General features: G+C 40.5%; 1 protein-coding gene across 1 annotated transcript in view; it reads left to right on the top strand.

Moving 5' to 3' along the window:
- Positions 1-20,940, top strand: part of MUC5AC (mucin 5AC, oligomeric mucus/gel-forming) — a gene marked incomplete at its 3' end in the record, with an annotated part of 113,041 nt that overhangs the window by 52,447 nt on the left and 39,654 nt on the right. The window contains exons 25-31 of the mRNA XM_030201245.1: positions 19-258; positions 4,582-4,738; positions 5,192-5,320; positions 6,506-6,650; positions 8,412-8,455; positions 8,553-8,756; positions 14,941-19,845. Coding sequence (XP_030057105.1) covers positions 19-258; positions 4,582-4,738; positions 5,192-5,320; positions 6,506-6,650; positions 8,412-8,455; positions 8,553-8,756; positions 14,941-19,845 — 5,824 coding nt within the window. The remainder of the gene's footprint in view (positions 1-18; positions 259-4,581; positions 4,739-5,191; positions 5,321-6,505; positions 6,651-8,411; positions 8,456-8,552; positions 8,757-14,940; positions 19,846-20,940) is intronic.

The following is a 20,940-nucleotide window of genomic DNA, read 5'->3' as shown; positions in this document are numbered from 1 at the left end:
TCAATTTTAATTTTGTAGGGAAAGGTCTGTGGCCTCTGCGGGAACTACGATGGAAATGCAATGAATGACTTCACCACCAGGAGTCAGTCTGTGGTCAGCGATGTGATAGAGTTTGGAAACAGCTGGAAGTTCTCCCCTACCTGCCCAGATGCCAGTGAAACAAAGGATCCATGCACTGCAAACCCTTACCGGAAGTCCTGGGCACAGAAGCAGTGCAGCATCATTAACAGTGAAGTTTTTGCTGCCTGCCACCCTCAGGTATGGTTCATTCTATCCTCAGGAAAAGGATAAAGTTGAACATAACTAATGGAAACTGCAATGACTCTGATTTAACACTTCATACTAAGGATGTGCTGTGATTTTGAAACATGAATGGTACTTGTTATAGCGTTCAGTGCTATTTTCCATCTAAAATGTCATTTCATCCTACATAATAGACGAGTGTGGTAGCCGTGTTAGTCCACTCTTAAGGTTATCTAGATTGAAAGCCCACCTCTTTAACATTGCTTTTGACTCGTAACCACTTGTATCCACTCACCTCCACCTACCCTCCTCTCTTCCTTCCCGTTCACATCAATTGATTTGTTTGCTTTATTTTTGGTCTACTAGATTGTAAGCTCTTTGAGCAAGTACTGTCTTTCTTCTATGTTTGTGCAGCGCTGCGTACACTTTGTAGCGCTATAGAAAAGCTAAATAGTAGTAGTAGTAGTTATCAATAGAAATAAAATAAAATAAAACATGGAAAAGAAAATAAGATGATACCTTTTTTATTGGACATAACTTAATACATTTCTTGATTAGCTTTTGAAGGTTGCCCTTCTTCGTCAGATCGGAAATAGACAAAATTGGGTAAAATATATGCATTCCAATAAAAAAGTCTACACTAAAGTCAAAATGAAATGAAACACATGATATCTAAACTTCCGTAAAACACTAAAAACCTACCTGTTTAAAAAGGCATACCTTACTGATCCAACTTAAATGCCTGATCTCCGCAACGCAACAAAACTAAAGAACGTAATGGACATGACACAACTCTTCCGCTTTACAATTCCCTAATGTGACTATGCCACGTGAACTTTATCTTGCCACAATATCACTATGCATTTGTTCACACTGGAGCCTGCAAACGCCGCTCCGGTACTATGTAAGCCACATTGAGCCTACAAATAGGTGGGAAAATGTGGGATAGAAATGTAACAAATAAAAATAAATATAAATCTGAAACAAAACCACAGGAAACAGTAGGCCCAATAACATAACAGTGATATGTATATACTACTATAACCGTAAAGTTCAATGCAGTTCACACTTTCATCAAGAGACCAGGACGACCTCCCAGGAATTACAAAAGTAGAATTAAACAACAATCCAGTTACTCTAATTATTTAACAAGACAAACTTCTGAAAAAGGGAAAGTTTTGAGATTCCTCCTAAATAAAGCATAGGAATCAGATTGAGTAAAACATATTGAAAATTGTTGTTGAAGTTTAGGGACTTGATATGCCAACAATGATTCATGAATTTTCAATCTCTTACAACCTTTAGCAGAAGAGAAATTAAAAGGAGATAATTATTAGTAGTTCTCCTATTCCTGGAAAGAGCTGTGAACTGAAAATTATCCAACATATATTCTGATGCACCCCCATCTAAAATTTTAAATAAAAAACAAACAAACTTAAAACTCTGGCCTCTATCGGAAACCAGTTCAATTGTACAAAGTAACCTGAGATCTCAACCGATTTCTCAATGAGAAGATCAAAGCACTGCAGTATTCTGTATTGTCTGAAGCCTTTTTAACCTATGCTTCAAACTTCCCAGAAAAATTAAATTACAATAGTCTTAACTTTGACCATATCAATGATTGTTTAACCTGAATATGATCCAATAAAGAATCAGGATTATTAGACTGCAGCAAAAACTTAGTGGCATCAGCGTTTCATTAAGCACTGACCACCACTGGCTAAATTAGATTGGTATATTCAGTAGTGGCACTGGCACTAAATATCAATGTTTGGTGGCTTCTGGAGGTTATCCAGATATTGGTGATATTCAGTGCTGTATTGGAATAGCTAATTGAGCACAGTTAGGAACACTGTTCCCTCTAAGCTGAGTGGGTGTTCTCCAATTGATTTGCTACCACACTCCTCTACTAGTAGGGAGTAATGCTTCAATATTGTATTTGTAATCACTAGGGACAGACAGGTTCCCTGGAGTCCTGCAGAGCTTATCTGTCCCTTACTATTGAAAATGTGGTAGTGAAACAGCACCTCCCACTGGCAAGATTGTAGATGGAGGCAGTGGCGTAGCTAAGTGGGGACACAGGGGCCTGGTTTTCTTTCAGCGCCGGTCTCCGGCGCCACCACATTGCCTGACCTGCCCTCTTTTTTCCTCATGTCCGGCACGCTCCTTTTAGTGAAACTGAGCATGGTCAATTTCACTAAAAGGAGTGTGCAGGACATGAGGGGAAGAGAGAGCAGGTCAGGCAACTCAGTGGCACCGGAGACCGGCGCTGGACGAAGGCTTCAGCTGGTGGGGGTTGGGGACCTCCACCAGCCAAGGTATTTGTGGCAGCAGTGTGTGGGGAGCGTCAGGGTGGCAAGGCGGTGGGGGGGTGGCGGGGAGGTGGCGGGGTTGGCAGAACAAAATGTGCCCCCACCTCGGGCTCTGGCCCCCTCCCACCACGAAGTCTGGCTACGCCCCTGGATGAAGGACTCCCACTCAGCTTAGAGGGAACAATGGTTAGGACTGCCTTTTGTGCAGCCCAACATGTCTGGTTAGTTATCCAGATACCGGCACTGAATATTGACAGCAACTGGATAACTTCTGGGTCCACCCCGACTCCATTGGACCACCCCAGCTCGTGAACCGGATAGTGCCATGGCAGTCAGAGCAGATATTCAGTGGTACTCTGTTGTTAAGGGCTGCTGAATATAACCAAGCAGGAGCCTCTCCTTCTTGGTTAAATCATTTAAAATATTGGGATGAACATTTTTTCCACACACACACCTACTTCTTAGTAACATATAGGCCAATATTCAAAGATGGCTGTAAGTGTCAACTTAGATGCTTAAGTTAGGAGCCTATTTTCAGTTGATATTATGTTCCTCAATTTTGGTTTGAAAATAGAGGTCTGCATTCACCGTGAAAATCTGTAGATTTTTGGCTACTGTACAGATAGCATCAGGCCAAAAATCTATCCAATTGGCCTGATGTTGTCTGGATATTGAGGGGTTGGATTTAGGTGAGTGAGACCAGGCCATGGAAATTATTCAGATAGTGGCAATTTTCAGCCACTGACCAGATAAACCAGTTGTATATCAGGCCTAAACTATAAAAGGATAATGGCAGCAGCATTGACTATATTACAAGTACATTCAGCATCGCAAACTATGCATGTATCAACAGTGAATATATGTATTTATTTAAATGCTGGGGTTTAAATTTATGCAATGGCTGCTTCCATTGAATAGCTCTCCATTAGTAGATAACAGTAGAACAAGGTCAACTATTCCATCCAGACTCTCCATTTATTTCCCGTCCATCCTGCTAAAGATATATCCCAGCTGCCAACCATGTGAAGGGCAATTCAATAACTGGGAGCTCACATTGATATGCCACTTGAGTACATAAGTGTTCACTTTAAGGTCATGCGTAAGTGGTATAGGGCCTTATTCTATAAAGGTTATGCTCCTAAATTTACACTCCTAAATTTATGCTCCTAATTTATGAGCATAATTTACGCTCCTAAATTTATGCTCCAAAATTACAATCATAATCTATTTTGGAGCATAGAGTATGTTCATAATTTAGGAGCATAAATTTTAGGAGCGTAAATTTAGGAACATTGCCTTTATAGAATAAGGACTATAACATGTGAATGCAAGGGGGAGTTCACATGGGTGGAGCATAGGAGGGGAATGGATGAGGCTGCCACTTACACAATATTACGCACCCCCACGCCACATTTGGGCATCTGCAGTTTATACCAGGTGAATGGCTGATGTAACTGCAAGAGCTTCAATGTAAGGTGTGCTGATGCCGGGTTAAACTAGTATTCTATAATGCTCACCCAGGTGCGGTTAGAGAATAAGCTCTCACCGTGCGGCATCGGGCACCGAGGCATCCACATAGAATTGTCTCCAGCTCATTATTGCCTCTAAGCTGAGTGGGAGTCCTCCAACTACATTGCTACCAGTAGGGGATGGTGCTTCAATATTGTGTTTTCAATTGCTAGGGACAGGCTGGTTCCCTGGAGTCCTGCAGAGCTTGCCTGCTCCTCACTATTGAAAATGTGATAGTGAAACAGCACCCTCTACTGGCAGGACTGTTGGTGGAGGATACCCGCTGAGCATAGAGGGAACAGTGATCAACATAGTGCAAAATATCAATCTTTATCTAGGACAATTTTTGCACCATCATCCTTTTGGGTAGATAAGCACATCTTTATCTCACCATCAACACCCTTCCCTTTCCATGTTTAACTACATAATTTTACAGTATTCAAAATAGCTACTAGTACCAGTATAGCTGTTGCCTGGACATCCATGCCCTCCAACGTTTGTTTCCATCTGCCCACAGGTGGACCCAGGAAAATATTATGATTCTTGTGTGACCGATGCCTGTGCCTGTGACACCGGTGGAGACTGTGAATGTTTCTGTACAGCAGTAGCATCCTATGCTCAGGCCTGTGGAGAAGCTAACATTTGTATCTCCTGGAGAACACCTACAATCTGTCGTGAGTACTCTACCATAAAACATCTTGTAGCTACTGAGAGAAAATGGTTTTCTACTTTTGGGTTCTCATTTACTAGCTTACAATTTAACACAAATTACTGCTATATTTGACCTATTATTAATTATGGGGGTAAATTTAAAACAGATAGTCTATGTGAGAAGTCCTAAAAGGTGCCAGTATTAAGCTTATTTTATTTTATTTTGAAATATATTTTATTCATCCATTTATTCCATGCCTATAGTCAGCATAGGCTGGCACTGAATATCCAGATGTAACTTATCCCATTTTGGTGTAAGTATTAACCGGAATATGTTCAGTGTCTCCTAGTTTCATGTGTATCAGGAATTAGTGAAATAATGTAATTAAAGTATCCTTCAAAATAATGAATCACACATTGTTTAAAGACCTTTACACCCAGACATACCTGATAATTTGTTTTCCTTTCTTCTTAAGCGCTGTTCTGTGATTACTACAACCCCGCTGGAGAATGTGAGTGGCACTACAAGCCCTGTGGAGCTCCCTGTCTGAAGACCTGCAGAAATCCCAGTGGAAAATGCACTAATGAATTGTCAGGTTTAGAAGGTAAAACAACATTAGATTATCTGCGACATTTGTCTCACTTTTCTACCTTCTCCTTTCCAAGTTCAAAAGATTTTTAAAAACATTTTCCATACAAGTAAAACATAAAACAGTATACAAAAGTAAGAGCCCACTACCAATATTATTGAAAACAATAACCAGCATACAGCACCCACGTGTGTGGGGAGGGGTTGCCCAAAGCTAGATAGCAGGGAGAAAAGTAAGGAGCATTCAGCAATAGATACAGCTGGGAGAGGAGTGGCTTGTCCTATGTAGAAAGGAAACGATACAGCCGCAGTCTCATACTTTACAAAGGGACACTGAATTCTATTAGAACATGACATTCAAAACAGAGCTGTCTTTCCAGGCCAATAATACATTTTGACAAGCTATAGCAAGAGATGGACAGACTGTATTCAAAATCCAGGGCCTTCCAGATGTTCCACCTAGATGTTCCACCCAGATGTCGCCCATGTTTATGCCCACCTACAAACTGCACATATCAGAGATATGCGAGCAGATATAGAATAGTGCATAGGGGGCATATCGGCATATATACACACAAATATGCAGATATTCTAAAGATTTACATATGTACATGCCAGCCAAGTATAGGTGCCTAAAATATTATTCTGAATATAGGCATCTGTGATTTTAAGTGCCTTAAACTGAGTCCTTCTAAGTTACGTCTGCTTTGAGCTGTCTTAGATTAATTCTGCCACCTTTGGCCTGGCATCTGGCCCTGCTTCTATTTAAGGTTCCTAACTGAGATGTTTAGAGCTGGCAAATTTTCAAATGTAAAATGTCTAGTGAATAAGTTGGGCACCTAGACCTTTTGAAAATTGGCCTATACAATTTTATCCCAGAAAACAACAAGGCAAATGATCTGCAAATTCCAACGTGGAAAACAAAACAGCAGATCAATATAACATCCAAAGATTTTATTAATATAACATCCAAATATGTTATTAATGATACCAGAATAATGCATTATTCTGGTATCATTAATAAAATCTTTGGATGTTATATTGATCTGCTGTTTTGTTTTCCACTATACAATTTTATGGCATGATACAGAGTTATTATTCATGTGAACCAGCTTTTCAAAGACAGAATTTTTGTCTGCACTGATATTTTAAAGTATTTTTTTAATGCTTCTTTTAAACCTGGTTTCTCCATTGCTCTTAGGATGCTATCCAAGCTGCCCATCAAACTTGCCTCTCTTTGATGAGGATGAAATGAAATGTGTTGACAGATGCGGCTGCTATGATGATGAAGGCAACCACTACAAGCAAGGCGCAAAGGTTCCCACAACTGAGAACTGCCAGTCCTGGTATGTTTGATTTCAGAAAGAGCTCTATATACAAACTTGCAAGTACCTGGATTGGCCATTTTTGGAAGCAGGATCCTGGGCTAGATGGACCATTGGTCTGACCCAGTATGGCTGTTCTTATCTTCTTATACATCTGCAGGAATGTCTGTAATATTCTGCTTTGAAAGCTGATACTTCATTTCTATTTAATATATTTGGTGAAAGTTTACAATTAGGACTAGAGTCCGCATGCCCCAATCTATCTTTGCATCTCCCATGTACCCCAAAGACTCTGTACAAAGATTATAAGATTGAAAGCAATCTTTCTTCTGGAGCTTAGTGATTTTTGTGGTGTCCTGATTTGTTCCAGCTTTTAAATGTATTCAACTTTCAGAACTTATTGTAAAGAAATCTTTTTTTTTCTCTGTGCCTAGGGCAAAATGTACTCTATTGGGTGACTACAGCAGTCAAAAAATATCTGGATATTCAGCACCACTTTCTGGATAGTGGCCAGCGCTGAATATCCAGATAAGATGACTAGCACCAGAGCTTATGCTGACAGTGGCAATATTCAGTCAGCAATCTGGATAACGTAGGGCAACCTTCTAAATCTATATCTTATTTATAATGTTGAAAGCTATTATTGCATAGTAGACACTATTGATCACAGCCTTGACCATCCTTCCAATCATATGTACATGAGTGATGTACTGATGCCTTAGCTGGAAGCAGCTGAAATTGAGTAACATGGTGCATCTTATGGCCACTGGAGGAAGGCATCAGATGACAGCTGGATCACTTGCTCATCTACCATTTAGTACAGAGGTTATACACGCTGATATTGAAAAGAAGTTAGATATTCACTGGCAGCTGTGTGTTTCATTTGGAAAGTGTCAGGCTGAAAATCAGACTGAATGGCCAGATATTTCTGTGTGATCATGGGGCAGGGTTTGGGACAGAGTAAGAGTGAGAAGAAAAAATATTGGGAGAGAGGTGAAATTCAGCCGCTGTTTGGATAACTTACATATTTAGTTAAGGTCTCTTGAATAGAAGAACTACAATACCCATATATTCAGCACTGCAACCTACACAGTATTTAAATTAATATAATCACTGTGCAAGCTGAAAATCCAGCCTGCGATTTATAACTGATTCCTCTCTTTTATAGGGAACTTTCAAAGATTTCCTTTTTCTTTCTTACATGTCTTACTTTGTCTGGGCAATTTTGCTCTTTTGGGTTCCAGCTAGGTTAGGGGTTATAGTGGAGGGAGTCTGTATAAGCAAATGCTCAGAGATATTTTTCCCATATTTCTTCCCAACTCACTTTGCCCACCACTGCAGCTACAATCTCTGGCGAAGCTGCAGGTAACAGAGCTCCTTTCAGAAGATTGCAGTTGTGGCCATTGGAAAATGGCTGGGACATTTTTCTTCCAAGGGGTTGCAGCATTTCTAACACCCTCAGTTTCTCAAACCTAAAGAATAAAATATCAATTTTAGGGATCAAAGCCAGATCCCCCACTGGCCTGATCCACGAGTTCCCCTTATTATAAGAAAAATCTGGAATATTACTTAAAATTCAGTTTTTTGTGCAGTTGTCTTAATTATGTAAGAACAAAGCTTGTTAGAATTTGTAATTGTACATCACTTTGATGCATGTGGGAGAAGCAGGCAATCACATTTCTATAAATAAATAATTGACATTTAGCACCTGATTCAGGAGTGAAAAATAACATTAAATTAATCTTTTTGTTTGTTAAATACTTTTTTCTTTCTTTTATTTAGCTTATGCACAGTGGAAGGTATTAAGTGCAACAATGATGTTACAGGTATGACATTAGAATAGTTTGTTTATGAAATATTCTGAAAACTGTGAGCTCCTGAATGTACACTTCTCACCACCATTCTGCTGTTTATGACTTGCAGCCTGTCAGTGTGAATATGAGGGGAAGATATATAAGTACCATGATGTCATCTACAACACTACAGATGGTATTGGAGGATGCATCAGTGCAATTTGTGGTGCGGATGGGAAAATTGAAAGATCAGTTTCACCGTGTACTACTACAGCACCGACTACAACATTCCATTTCACAACTACCTCTCCAAGTTCACCAGTTACCACAACAAGTATGTTTCCATTTTTTTAAATTGTTGTGACATATGTAAGCATTCCATATAGTTAAACATAGAGACCATTATCTTACATGTGGAAAACCCAGAACCTATGGGGGGGGGATTTCTATTCATGGCGCCACAAAAAATGCCATAGAATAAAAGCCTTATTCTATAAACCATGCATAAAGGTAGACGCGGTTTATAGAATAGCACTTATGCCCAGGGGTCACATGTAAACTTAGGTGGTGCAAATGCCCACACCTAAATTTATGTGTGGAGCCCCATATTCTGTAATTATGCACATAACTCAAAACTACGCCCAATACGCCAATGATCATCCTATTTTGGGCCACACATAAAATTTAGGCATGGATCACGCACCTAAATTTATATGCATATATGTCAGCTCCAATTATTGGCACTAATTAGCTTTGCATGTGCAATTTTGAGCACTTTTTATAGATTTAGGGGTATATGTGTAAACAGTATGCATTTGTAAATGAAGGACTCAAATTTACACGTGGATGTTCATAAAGGACTAGATTCAGTAAATAGGGCCCAAATTTGGTTGCCAAAAAAATCCGTGCAGAGTGCTATTCTAGAAGTGGCGCTCCGAGTTGCATGTTGTGTATAGAATAATGTTTAGAAATGATTTCTGTGACAAACTTTGAGTGCAAGGATTTACACAGGCTGAAACCCGGTGTAAATCCTGGCACATAAGTTAGGCATGGATCCCCCAAATTCTATAATAGTGTGTGTATCTTTAGTGAATGCCCCTGACCTGCCCATGCCCCTCCCATGACCATGCCCCCTTTTCAGTTGCACACCAAAAGATTTGCACATGGATCTTTAAGATTAGGAGGCCATTAACTGCAATAATTGGTGGTTAGCGCCCAATTATTGCTAGTTAATGTCTCGTTACTCAATTAAGATACGTGCACAACTTGGGCATGTAATTTTGGGCACCATATATAGAATCTGGGGAAAAATGTAGAAATTGTCAGAAGATTTGTTGGGGTGTCATTTAGGTTTGGTCTGGGCAGGTCAAAGATCTACATGTGTATTCCCCATTTCAGAAAAGGAATTCACATTTATGTATTTATTATTAAGATTTATTTACCCTCTTTTTGAAGAAATTCACTCTACCTCCCCCGTTTGCAAAGCTGCGCTAACGGCTGCCAGTGCGATAATGCCAACACAGCCCATTGAAAGTGAATGGGCTGTGTTGACATTACCGCACAGCGGCTTTATAAAAAAGAGGGGGGGGGGGGGATCAAGGCAGTGTATAACAAGAATGACCTAATATTTCAACATCAGCATTTACAGTTGCTCCCTGGCACCTATCGATTTCTTATTTATTTAAAATATTTATTAGCCGCACAATCCTATCATACTTGGCGGCGAACATCCATAACAAAGATAAAATTGAACTTAAAAACAAACAATAATATAAAATACAAAACAATACCTCACTTACTACTATTACATCATTGTGCCTTATAGAGACAATTACCTTCGAAGTGAGAAACTTCATCAACAAACTGTATCAGTCATGAGTCACCTAACATCCAAATGCTTGTTTCGGCCAATCCTCTATGGAAGGGATTAGGAGAGATATCTTCCATAATCCCCCCTGTTATTTACTTTCCCCTCCAAATTGAACCTAACTAAAGACTGTCACCTCTATAGTTAATTAGCAAAAATTAGATGTTCAGGTCTGCAAAATGGCTGACACATATGTGTAAGTGCTGACTTTTATACATGTAAGTTGCCGGGTGTCCTCCATTGATTTTCCCATGTGTAGATTTGTAAACTGGCTGTTCCCATTGCACTCCTGCAGGGATTTTAAAAAACTGGAATTGAGCACGTCTCATCCTGGATATTTCAATTCCAGGTAAAATGGAACTCACAGGTGAAATTTAAGGGTAGCTTAGCAAGATCTTAATTGTGATTAAAAAAAAGAGGTTAGCTGCATTAAGTGGATTTAAAAATATGCACATAAGTTCATAAAACACATACATTTGACCACATAAATATAAACATTTTGGGGTAATTTTATAACTGAATTCATGCATAAATAGTATGCACACATCCATGAAGGGTAATTCTACTACAAGGTATGCACAATAAAGCACGCTCTGTGTGCGTAAATGCAAAGAAAAGTAGCACTTAGCATATAAGCACCCTAAGTACTATTCAATAAAATTGTGAGCAAGTACTATACAGCTAGTATTCTAAAAGCCATGCCTAAAGTTCAGCAAGGTTTATAGAATAGTGCTTAAGCATTATGGTTACTCCTAAATTTAGGTACGACCATTGTGCCAGCAAAATCATGGTGCAAATATCCATGCCTAAATTTATGCATAGAGCACCTTTATTCTGTAATTATGCACATAACTCAAAACCATGCCTCCATTCCGCCCTGAAACACCCTTGACTGTTCCAATTTCATGCCCCCTTTTTGGGCCATACGTAAATTTTAGGCTCAATCTCGGGCCTAATTTTATGCACATAACACCCAATTAAATCGAATTAGGGCCAATAATTGCTTGTTAAAAAGCCAATTATTGTCACTAATTAGGTCATTATTTAATTTGCATGCACATTGTTTAGCAAGGTTTATTCAATCAGGGGATAAGGTAGCATGTATGTAGGTGGAGCATGGGCAGGATTCCCAGTTACGTAACTTACAGAATACTGTAAGTTATACGCACTCTTGCTGCATTTGGGCACCCTCAGTTACACCAGCTCTAGGATCATCCTGGGGTACAGCCGGGGTGGAAACTAGTGTTTTCTGGATAGATGCAATTTTCAGTGGCACTACAGATCTTTGTTCCCTCTAAGCTGTGCAGGAGTCCTCCAACCACATTGCTGCCAATGGGGAGGGGGGGGGGGTGCTGTTTCAATATCACATTTTCAATTACAAGGGACAGCCAAGTTGTGCAGGATTCCAGAGAACCTGCCTGTCCTTTGTGATTGAAAACACAGTATTGAAGCATCACCCCCCCCCCCCCCAACTGGTAGCAGTGCAGTTGGAGAGAACATTAAGTAATAAGAAGAGCAAAATAAAACCCACCCTAAATATATCCACATAAGCTATCCAGGTAGTGCCTGAATATTTGGTTAGTGCTGGACACACACTGTCGTATTCATATATGGAGAAGCAGCCACTCTCCAGATACTGCTACTGAGTATCTGAATATTTATGCCTGCAGTGACCAGTGTTTAAAAAAAAACAAAATAAAACCACCGACCACCATGGGCTCAATATCGACCGGATGTTTTCTATGTACATATGCTGTATTTACATGTGTAACAAACAAAATGAAAATAAATGCAGCCCCAGGCTTAAATAAATTAATTTGAATAGCTTCAGTGGGTATTAGTCTGAGATATTTTAGGGTAGCATAAATCCACAAAATTGGAGACAGGATGGCTTAATTTTCTAATTGATCTTTGTAAACTTGTAAATGTTTCATTCAGGTCTGATCATAGCCAACTCAGATTTTCATCTCGCTGAGGCAGATAAAGTTTGCATCACATATGAATATATATTGTGCATTAGAGGGGCTATTTGATAAATCATTTTCACATGTAAAGCATGTTTTACATGCAGAAATGACTCAAATAGAATTATGCAGTGTTTACACATGCATGAGTCTGAACAAGAGAACACATACTTCTATTTGATCCACAAACAGCCATGCTGGTTCGCTTGGGTGCAGCTGGGACTGTGCTGTGAGGTATATGAATGCTCCTAAAATACAGGTGCATGTGTTGCATGTGCACCACCTGTCAGACGTGCCCCCCTCTCTGCCCATACCTTAAAATCATCTCTGTTTCAGTCTTTGCCCGGGCTGCGGCAGCGGCACTCATTGGCTGCCTGTGGCCTACACCGGGACTTTCTGTGTGAACCATCCCGCTCCTTCTAACACAACTTCCTGTTTTGTGAAGGGCGGGACAGTTCACAGAGGAAGTCCCAGTACAGGCCACAGGCAGCTTATTGGGCTCATTTTCGAAAGAGAAGGATGTCCATCTTTCAACATAAAACGGAAGATGGACGTCCTTCTCCCAGGGACATCCAAATCGGTATAATCGAAACCCAATTTAGGACGTCTCCAACTGCACTCCGTCGCAAGGACGGCCAAAGTTCAAAGGGGTGTGTCAGAGGCGTAGCGAAGGCGGGACTTGGGCGTGCCTAACACTTGGACGTCCTTGACCCATAATCGAAAAAAACCAAGGACGTCCCTGATGAACACTTGGACGTTTTCACCCAGAGCTGTTTTTCTTACGACTGAGGCACAAAAAGGTGCCCAAAATGACCACAAGACCACCGGAGAGAATCAGGGATGACCTCCCGTTACTCCCCCAGTGGTCATTAATCCCCTCCCACCCTCAAAAAACATCTTTATAAATATGTCGTGCCAGCCTGTATGCCAGCCTCAGATGTCATACTCAGGTCCATAACAGTGCATGGAGGTCCCTGGGGCAGTTTTAGTGAGTAATGCAGTGCACTTCAGACAGGCGGACCCAGGCCCATACCCCCCTTCCTGTTACATTTGTTGAGGGAACAGCAAGCTCTCCAAAACTCATTACAAACCCACTGTACCCATATATAGGTGCCCCCCTTCACCCACAAGGGCTATGGTAGTGGTGTGCAGTTGTGGGTAGTGGGTTTTGGGGGGGGGGTTGGGAGGTTCAGCACACAAGGTAAGGGAGCTATCTTCCTGGGCGCAATTTATGAAGTCCACTGCAGTGCCCCCTAGGCTGCCCGGTTGGTGTCCTGGCATGTCAGGGGGACCAGTGCACTACAAATGCTGGCTCCTCCCACGCCCAAATGACTTGCATTAGGACGTTTTTGACATGGACATCTTTGGTTTCGAAAATCGCTGAAAGTCAGAAATGTCCATGTCTAGGGACGACCAAATCTAGGGACGTCCAAATTTAAGGATTTGGATGTCCCTGATGGTATTTTTGAAACAAAAGATGGACGCCCCTGGATTTCGCTGTTTTGCAAGGACGTCCAAATCGCAACTTGGACGTCCCTTTCAAAAATGCCCCTCCAGTGCCATTGCCGCTGTCTGGGCAAAGACTGGATCAGAGAAGATTTTAAGGTATGGGCGGGGAGGAGGGGCACGTCTGACAGGACAGGTGGTGCACATGCAACACATGCACCTATATTTTAGGAGCATTCATATACCTCACAGCCCCTGTTCGAAATTTCTGGCTATGCCAGTGTTCTGGGAACCTATTTTATAAAGGAAAATGTTGTCTCTATAAAAGAATGATCACAAAATAAACACCAGATGTAATAAAGTGTTTTATGGATCTAACAGAACCTCAGCAGTGCAACTCACAGGAATACAACACTAAAGACCTAGAGACTTATAGCACCCACCTCCTCACTGATTCTTAAGTAAGTTTCCAGGTCTTTACTGTTATATTCCTGTGAGCTGAACCGCTGAGGTTCTGTTAGATCCATAAAACACTTTTATTACATCTGGTGTTTATTTTGTGATTCACTGGATATTTGCTATACTTTATATTGCTACACTGGTGGTCTCTATAAAAGAGGAATGTGACACATTTTTACATGCCAATTGTATATGTGATGTTTTGGATACTAATATGTATATATAAGTGTGTGTGCACATACGCACATATATGCCTGTGTGCCACCTAACTGCTATTCTGTAAATATGTGCCTATCATGCATAGTGCATATTTGTAAGGGGATGTATACAAGGATAGAGCAAAGGCATGGCTTCCACCTACAGAACATGTCACTGCTCCATTAAGACCCCTGTACCTATCCCAGTTCTATGGCTGATATCAATGTAGGTGCATTTCAATACATGGTTACATTAGGTGCCTAGTTGTGTTATAGAATAGCCTTCTATCACCTATTCTTGGGGTGCCCAAGTGGAGTTACTCCCATAATACATTTTTACAGAACTGTCATAGGCACCCTCCTATAAGGTGGATAAAAGAGCTGCAAAAAGACTAGTGTAATGATTTTATTTTCAAATATTTATTTGTACTAAATCATAAAATGACATTTTAGTTAACTGGAGTTCAATCTTTGAATGCTGGTAATGCTGAGTGGGTATAACATGAGTCAGAAACTGTTGTGATAATAGCAACTCGTTCACGGTTATGTTAAACTGAAGTTATTTCTTCTTCTTCTTCCAAACAGCACCAACAACTACAGTATGTGTTCGTGAACTGTGCAAATGGTCTCAGTGGTATGATGTCAGCTATCCAAATCCTGGACTTGAAAATGGAGATTTTGACACTTTTGAAAATATAAGAGCCAAAGGAAATAAAGTTTGCAAAACTCCTAAGCAAGTGAAATGCAGAGCGGAAAGATTTCCTTATACACCACTAGAGGAGCTGGATCAAAATGTACAATGTAACAAAACTTTTGGACTGATATGCTACAACAAAGATCAGCTTCCACCGATCTGCTACAATTATGAGATTCAAATCTTATGTTGCAGCTATGTGCCATGTAGTAAACCCACAATAACAACCACAACACCATCCACAACAACTACAGTAGAAACAACCACAACAACAGAAACTATCACAACTACTGAAATTCCTGCAACAACGACCAGTACACCTTCAAAAACTACGAGCACTTTAATGCCTACAACAACTACAGTAGTAACTACCTTGCCTAGTTCAACACCTCCAATCACAGAAACTACACCTCCTCAGACTACCATTGCCTCTTCAACACCTTTCAAAGAAACATCTACAAGCCACACCACAACACCTACATCAGTTTGCCAGCCAAAATGTAAATGGACTCCGTGGCTTGATGTTGATCTACCAGGTTTGGGGAGCACAGAAGGAGATTTTGAAACCTTTGAAAAGATTCGAGCAGCAGGGAATAATATCTGTGAAAAACCTGAAGATATACATTGCAGAGCAGAAAAGTTCCCAAATAAAACTATTGACCAAATAGGACAAATTGTACAGTGCAATGTATCATTTGGACTTGTTTGCCTAAACCAAGAGCAAATTGGTGAATTTCAGATGTGTTACAACTATCAAATACAAGTGTTATGCTGTAATGACTATAGTCATTGTTCCACAACCACTGAAACGACAATACCAGTGGTCACAACAACATCAACAACTACTACAACCAAAGAAACTACATCAAGTATCGTTATAATAACTCCAAAATCTACAGTTCCTCCAGCAACACCTCATAAAATTGAAACAACAACATCTATTCACACAACTACACCCCCTACTAAAACCACAACAGTTAAAACCATAACCACAGAAACTACCACTACAGAAAAACCATCAACACCAACAATAGTTAACACAACTCCCTCAACAACAAGTACTATTATAACAAGTATACCAGCCACTACTTCAACAACAGAAACTACACCTGTTATTATAACCACAGAGACAACAGTCACAACAACTCCATCAACCACTTCAACAACAGAAACTGTACCTATTACTACAACTACTCCAACAACCACCACTACGGAAACAATTCCAACATCCACAGTCCCAATCCCACCCACTACCAGCACCACTACAGAAACAACTGTTACCCCTGTACCTATTATTACAAGTACTCCAACACCCACCACTACCACTACTGAAACAACTCCAACATCCACAGTCACAATCCCACCCACTACCAGCACTACTACAGAAACAACAACCCTGACAACTACACAGCCTACCACAACCACAGGACCAGAACCAACTACAACATCTATACATTGTGTACCAAAATGCAATTGGACAACATGGTTTGATGTTGATTTCCCAACATCTGGACCTAAAGGAGGAGATACTGAAACTTATAACAACATCATTGGAGCAGGAAAATCAATTTGCAAGAAACCCCAAAATATACAGTGCAGGGCTGAGAACTTCCCTGACATAAGCATTGATGAAATTGGACAAATTGTAACATGTAATGTGTCTGTTGGACTGGTGTGCAAAAATCAAGATCAAATTGGTAAATCCAAACAGTGCTACAACTATGAGATAAGAGTTTTGTGTTGTGATGACTATAGTCATTGCTCAACCACAAGTCCTTCTACAACTTCAGTCACAACAACTACACCAACTACTACTTCAACAACAGAAACTACACCTGTTATTATAACCACAGAGACAACAGTCACAACAACTCCATCAACCACTTCAACAACAGAAACTGTACCTATTACTACAACTACTCCAACAACCACCACTACGGAAACAATTCCAACATCCACAGTCCCAATCCCACCCACTACCAGCACCACTACAGAAACAACTGTTACCCCTGTACCTATTATTACAAGTACTCCAACACCCACCACTACCACTACTGAAACAACTCCAACATCCACAGTCACAATCCCACCCACTACCAGCACTACTACAGAAACAACAACCCTGACAACTACACAGCCTACCACAACCACAGGACCAGAACCAACTACAACATCTATACATTGTGTACCAAAATGCAATTGGACAACATGGTTTGATGTTGATTTCCCAACATCTGGACCTAAAGGAGGAGATACTGAAACTTATAACAACATCATTGGAGCAGGAAAATCAATTTGCAAGAAACCCCAAAATATACAGTGCAGGGCTGAGAACTTCCCTGACATAAGCATTGATGAAATTGGACAAATTGTAACATGTAATGTGTCTGTTGGACTGGTGTGCAAAAATCAAGATCAAATTGGTAAATCCAAACAGTGCTACAACTATGAGATAAGAGTTTTGTGTTGTGATGACTATAGTCATTGCTCAACCACAAGTCCTTCTACAACTTCAGTCACAACAACTACACCAACTACTACTTCAACAACAGAAACTACACCTGTTATTATAACCACAGAGACAACAGTCACAACAACTCCATCAACCACTTCAACAACAGAAACTGTACCTATTACTACAACTACTCCAACAACCACCACTACGGAAACAATTCCAACATCCACAGTCCCAATCCCACCCACTACCAGCACCACTACAGAAACAACTGTTACCCCTGTACCTATTATTACAAGTACTCCAACACCCACCACTACCACTACTGAAACAACTCCAACATCCACAGTCACAATCCCACCCACTACCAGCACTACTACAGAAACAACAACCCTGACAACTACACAGCCTACCACAACCACAGGACCAGAACCAACTACAACATCTATACATTGTGTACCAAAATGCAATTGGACAACATGGTTTGATGTTGATTTCCCAACATCTGGACCTAAAGGAGGAGATACTGAAACTTATAACAACATCATTGGAGCAGGAAAATCAATTTGCAAGAAACCCCAAAATATACAGTGCAGGGCTGAGAACTTCCCTGACATAAGCATTGATGAAATTGGACAAATTGTAACATGTAATGTGTCTGTTGGACTGGTGTGCAAAAATCAAGATCAAATTGGTAAATCCAAACAGTGCTACAACTATGAGATAAGAGTTTTGTGTTGTGATGACTATAGTCATTGCTCAACCACAAGTCCTTCTACAACTTCAGTCACAACAACTACACCAACTACTACTTCAACAACAGAAACTACACCTGTTATTATAACCACAGAGACAACAGTCACAACAACTCCATCAACCACTTCAACAACAGAAACTGTACCTATTACTACAACTACTCCAACAACCACCACTACGGAAACAATTCCAACATCCACAGTCCCAATCCCACCCACTACCAGCACCACTACAGAAACAACTGTTACCCCTGTACCTATTATTACAAGTACTCCAACACCCACCACTACCACTACTGAAACAACTCCAACATCCACAGTCACAATCCCACCCACTACCAGCACTACTACAGAAACAACAACCCTGACAACTACACAGCCTACCACAACCACAGGACCAGAACCAACTACAACATCTATACATTGTGTACCAAAATGCAATTGGACAACATGGTTTGATGTTGATTTCCCAACATCTGGACCTAAAGGAGGAGATACTGAAACTTATAACAACATCATTGGAGCAGGAAAATCAATTTGCAAGAAACCCCAAAATATACAGTGCAGGGCTGAGAACTTCCCTGACATAAGCATTGATGAAATTGGACAAATTGTAACATGTAATGTGTCTGTTGGACTGGTGTGCAAAAATCAAGATCAAATTGGTAAATCCAAACAGTGCTACAACTATGAGATAAGAGTTTTGTGTTGTGATGACTATAGTCATTGCTCAACCACAAGTCCTTCTACAACTTCAGTCACAACAACTACACCAACTACTACTTCAACAACAGAAACTACACCTGTTATTATAACCACAGAGACAACAGTCACAACAACTCCATCAACCACTTCAACAACAGAAACTGTACCTATTACTACAACTACTCCAACAACCACCACTACGGAAACAATTCCAACATCCACAGTCCCAATCCCACCCACTACCAGCACCACTACAGAAACAACTGTTACCCCTGTACCTATTATTACAAGTACTCCAACACCCACCACTACCACTACTGAAACAACTCCAACATCCACAGTCACAATCCCACCCACTACCAGCACTACTACAGAAACAACAACCCTGACAACTACACAGCCTACCACAACCACAGGACCAGAACCAACTACAACATCTATACATTGTGTACCAAAATGCAATTGGACAACATGGTTTGATGTTGATTTCCCAACATCTGGACCTAAAGGAGGAGATACTGAAACTTATAACAACATCATTGGAGCAGGAAAATCAATTTGCAAGAAACCCCAAAATATACAGTGCAGGGCTGAGAACTTCCCTGACATAAGCATTGATGAAATTGGACAAATTGTAACATGTAATGTGTCTGTTGGACTGGTGTGCAAAAATCAAGATCAAATTGGTAAATCCAAACAGTGCTACAACTATGAGATAAGAGTTTTGTGTTGTGATGACTATAGTCATTGCTCAACCACAAGTCCTTTTACATCAGAGACAACAGTCACAACATCGATGCCATCAACTATAATAGCAGACACTACTCCTGTGATTACAACACCTTGCTTTTGTCATGTCCATGATCATTATTTTTCTCCTGGTAAGTACCTGTTTATATATAATAAATGTTAACTGGTATATTTATATGATTTCAATAATTGAGTAGATATTCAAAACTATTTCAATGGCCAGGAGTAGCTTCTGGCCTTTTAAATCACTTATGTGGGGTTATCAGGGGATATTCTTCGTGTTTAACCAGACTGTTCTGCTGAGTATCCCCTCTAACTATCCAATCTGAAATTGACTATTTTGTGGGCAGTCTGGGGGCAGAGTTATGGTGCAGTGGAAGCTTAGCTACTTAGCGGTGATTTTCAGCCCTCTAACCGGCTTAGCAACCACATAAAGTTAGGTCTGAATAATAAACGTTCCTAACTTTATGCGAGAGTTAACCAAGCACCGGTCGAATACTTCTGTATCCCGGCCTAAAATGGTGACAACCCTCGCCCATTCCTCCCAGAACATGCTGAAGCCCACCCCTCCAATCCTCTCTCTCTCTTCCTCCCCACTAGCACATGCCAAAGCCCCTCCTTCAATCCTCCCTCTCTCCACCTCAGTATATTCCAAAGCCCCTCTCCAATCCCCCTCCCTCCTTCCCACCCCTCCAGAACATGCTGAAGCCCCACTTTGATCCTCTCTCCCTCCCATTAGGTCTGCTTTTCACTGATTTACTCCTTATACTCTGCACTTGGAAGAAATGAAGGTTAAATATTCTATATAGAGCAATGGAGCAGACCCAGTAGTGAATTTTCAAAGTGTGTGTGTGTGTGTGTTGTGGGGGAATGGGGGAAGTCCATGGAAGTTTCTTTTTGAAGACCCTCTTGCAGGCCTATGTGTACAAAGTTAGTACACATTGAGGTGCATTTTCAAGATGACTTCTAAATCCGATTTTGGACATTTTGTGAAAAATGTCCAAAAATCCAGTAGTGAACATGGCCACTTTCAAACCAGAAAAATGTCTAGCTTTTTGTTTTGAAAATGGCCATTTGCTAGACAGTTTTGCACTCAGTACATCTATCTTGTAAGACTATTTTCAGGAAAAAAAAAACTCAGAAAAACAAACCATTGGGATGTATGGGGGGGGGCAGCATTCTTAGTAGACTGGTTACATAGAAATCTCAGCAATATAGTAGGGCAC

Source organism: Microcaecilia unicolor, chromosome 4, assembly GCF_901765095.1.
Source record: "Microcaecilia unicolor chromosome 4, aMicUni1.1, whole genome shotgun sequence".
In the NCBI taxonomy this organism is placed as follows: domain Eukaryota; kingdom Metazoa; phylum Chordata; class Amphibia; order Gymnophiona; family Siphonopidae; genus Microcaecilia; species Microcaecilia unicolor.
The sequence above is the reverse complement of the archived record's forward strand: the minus strand, read 5'-3'. Positions and strand labels throughout refer to the sequence as shown.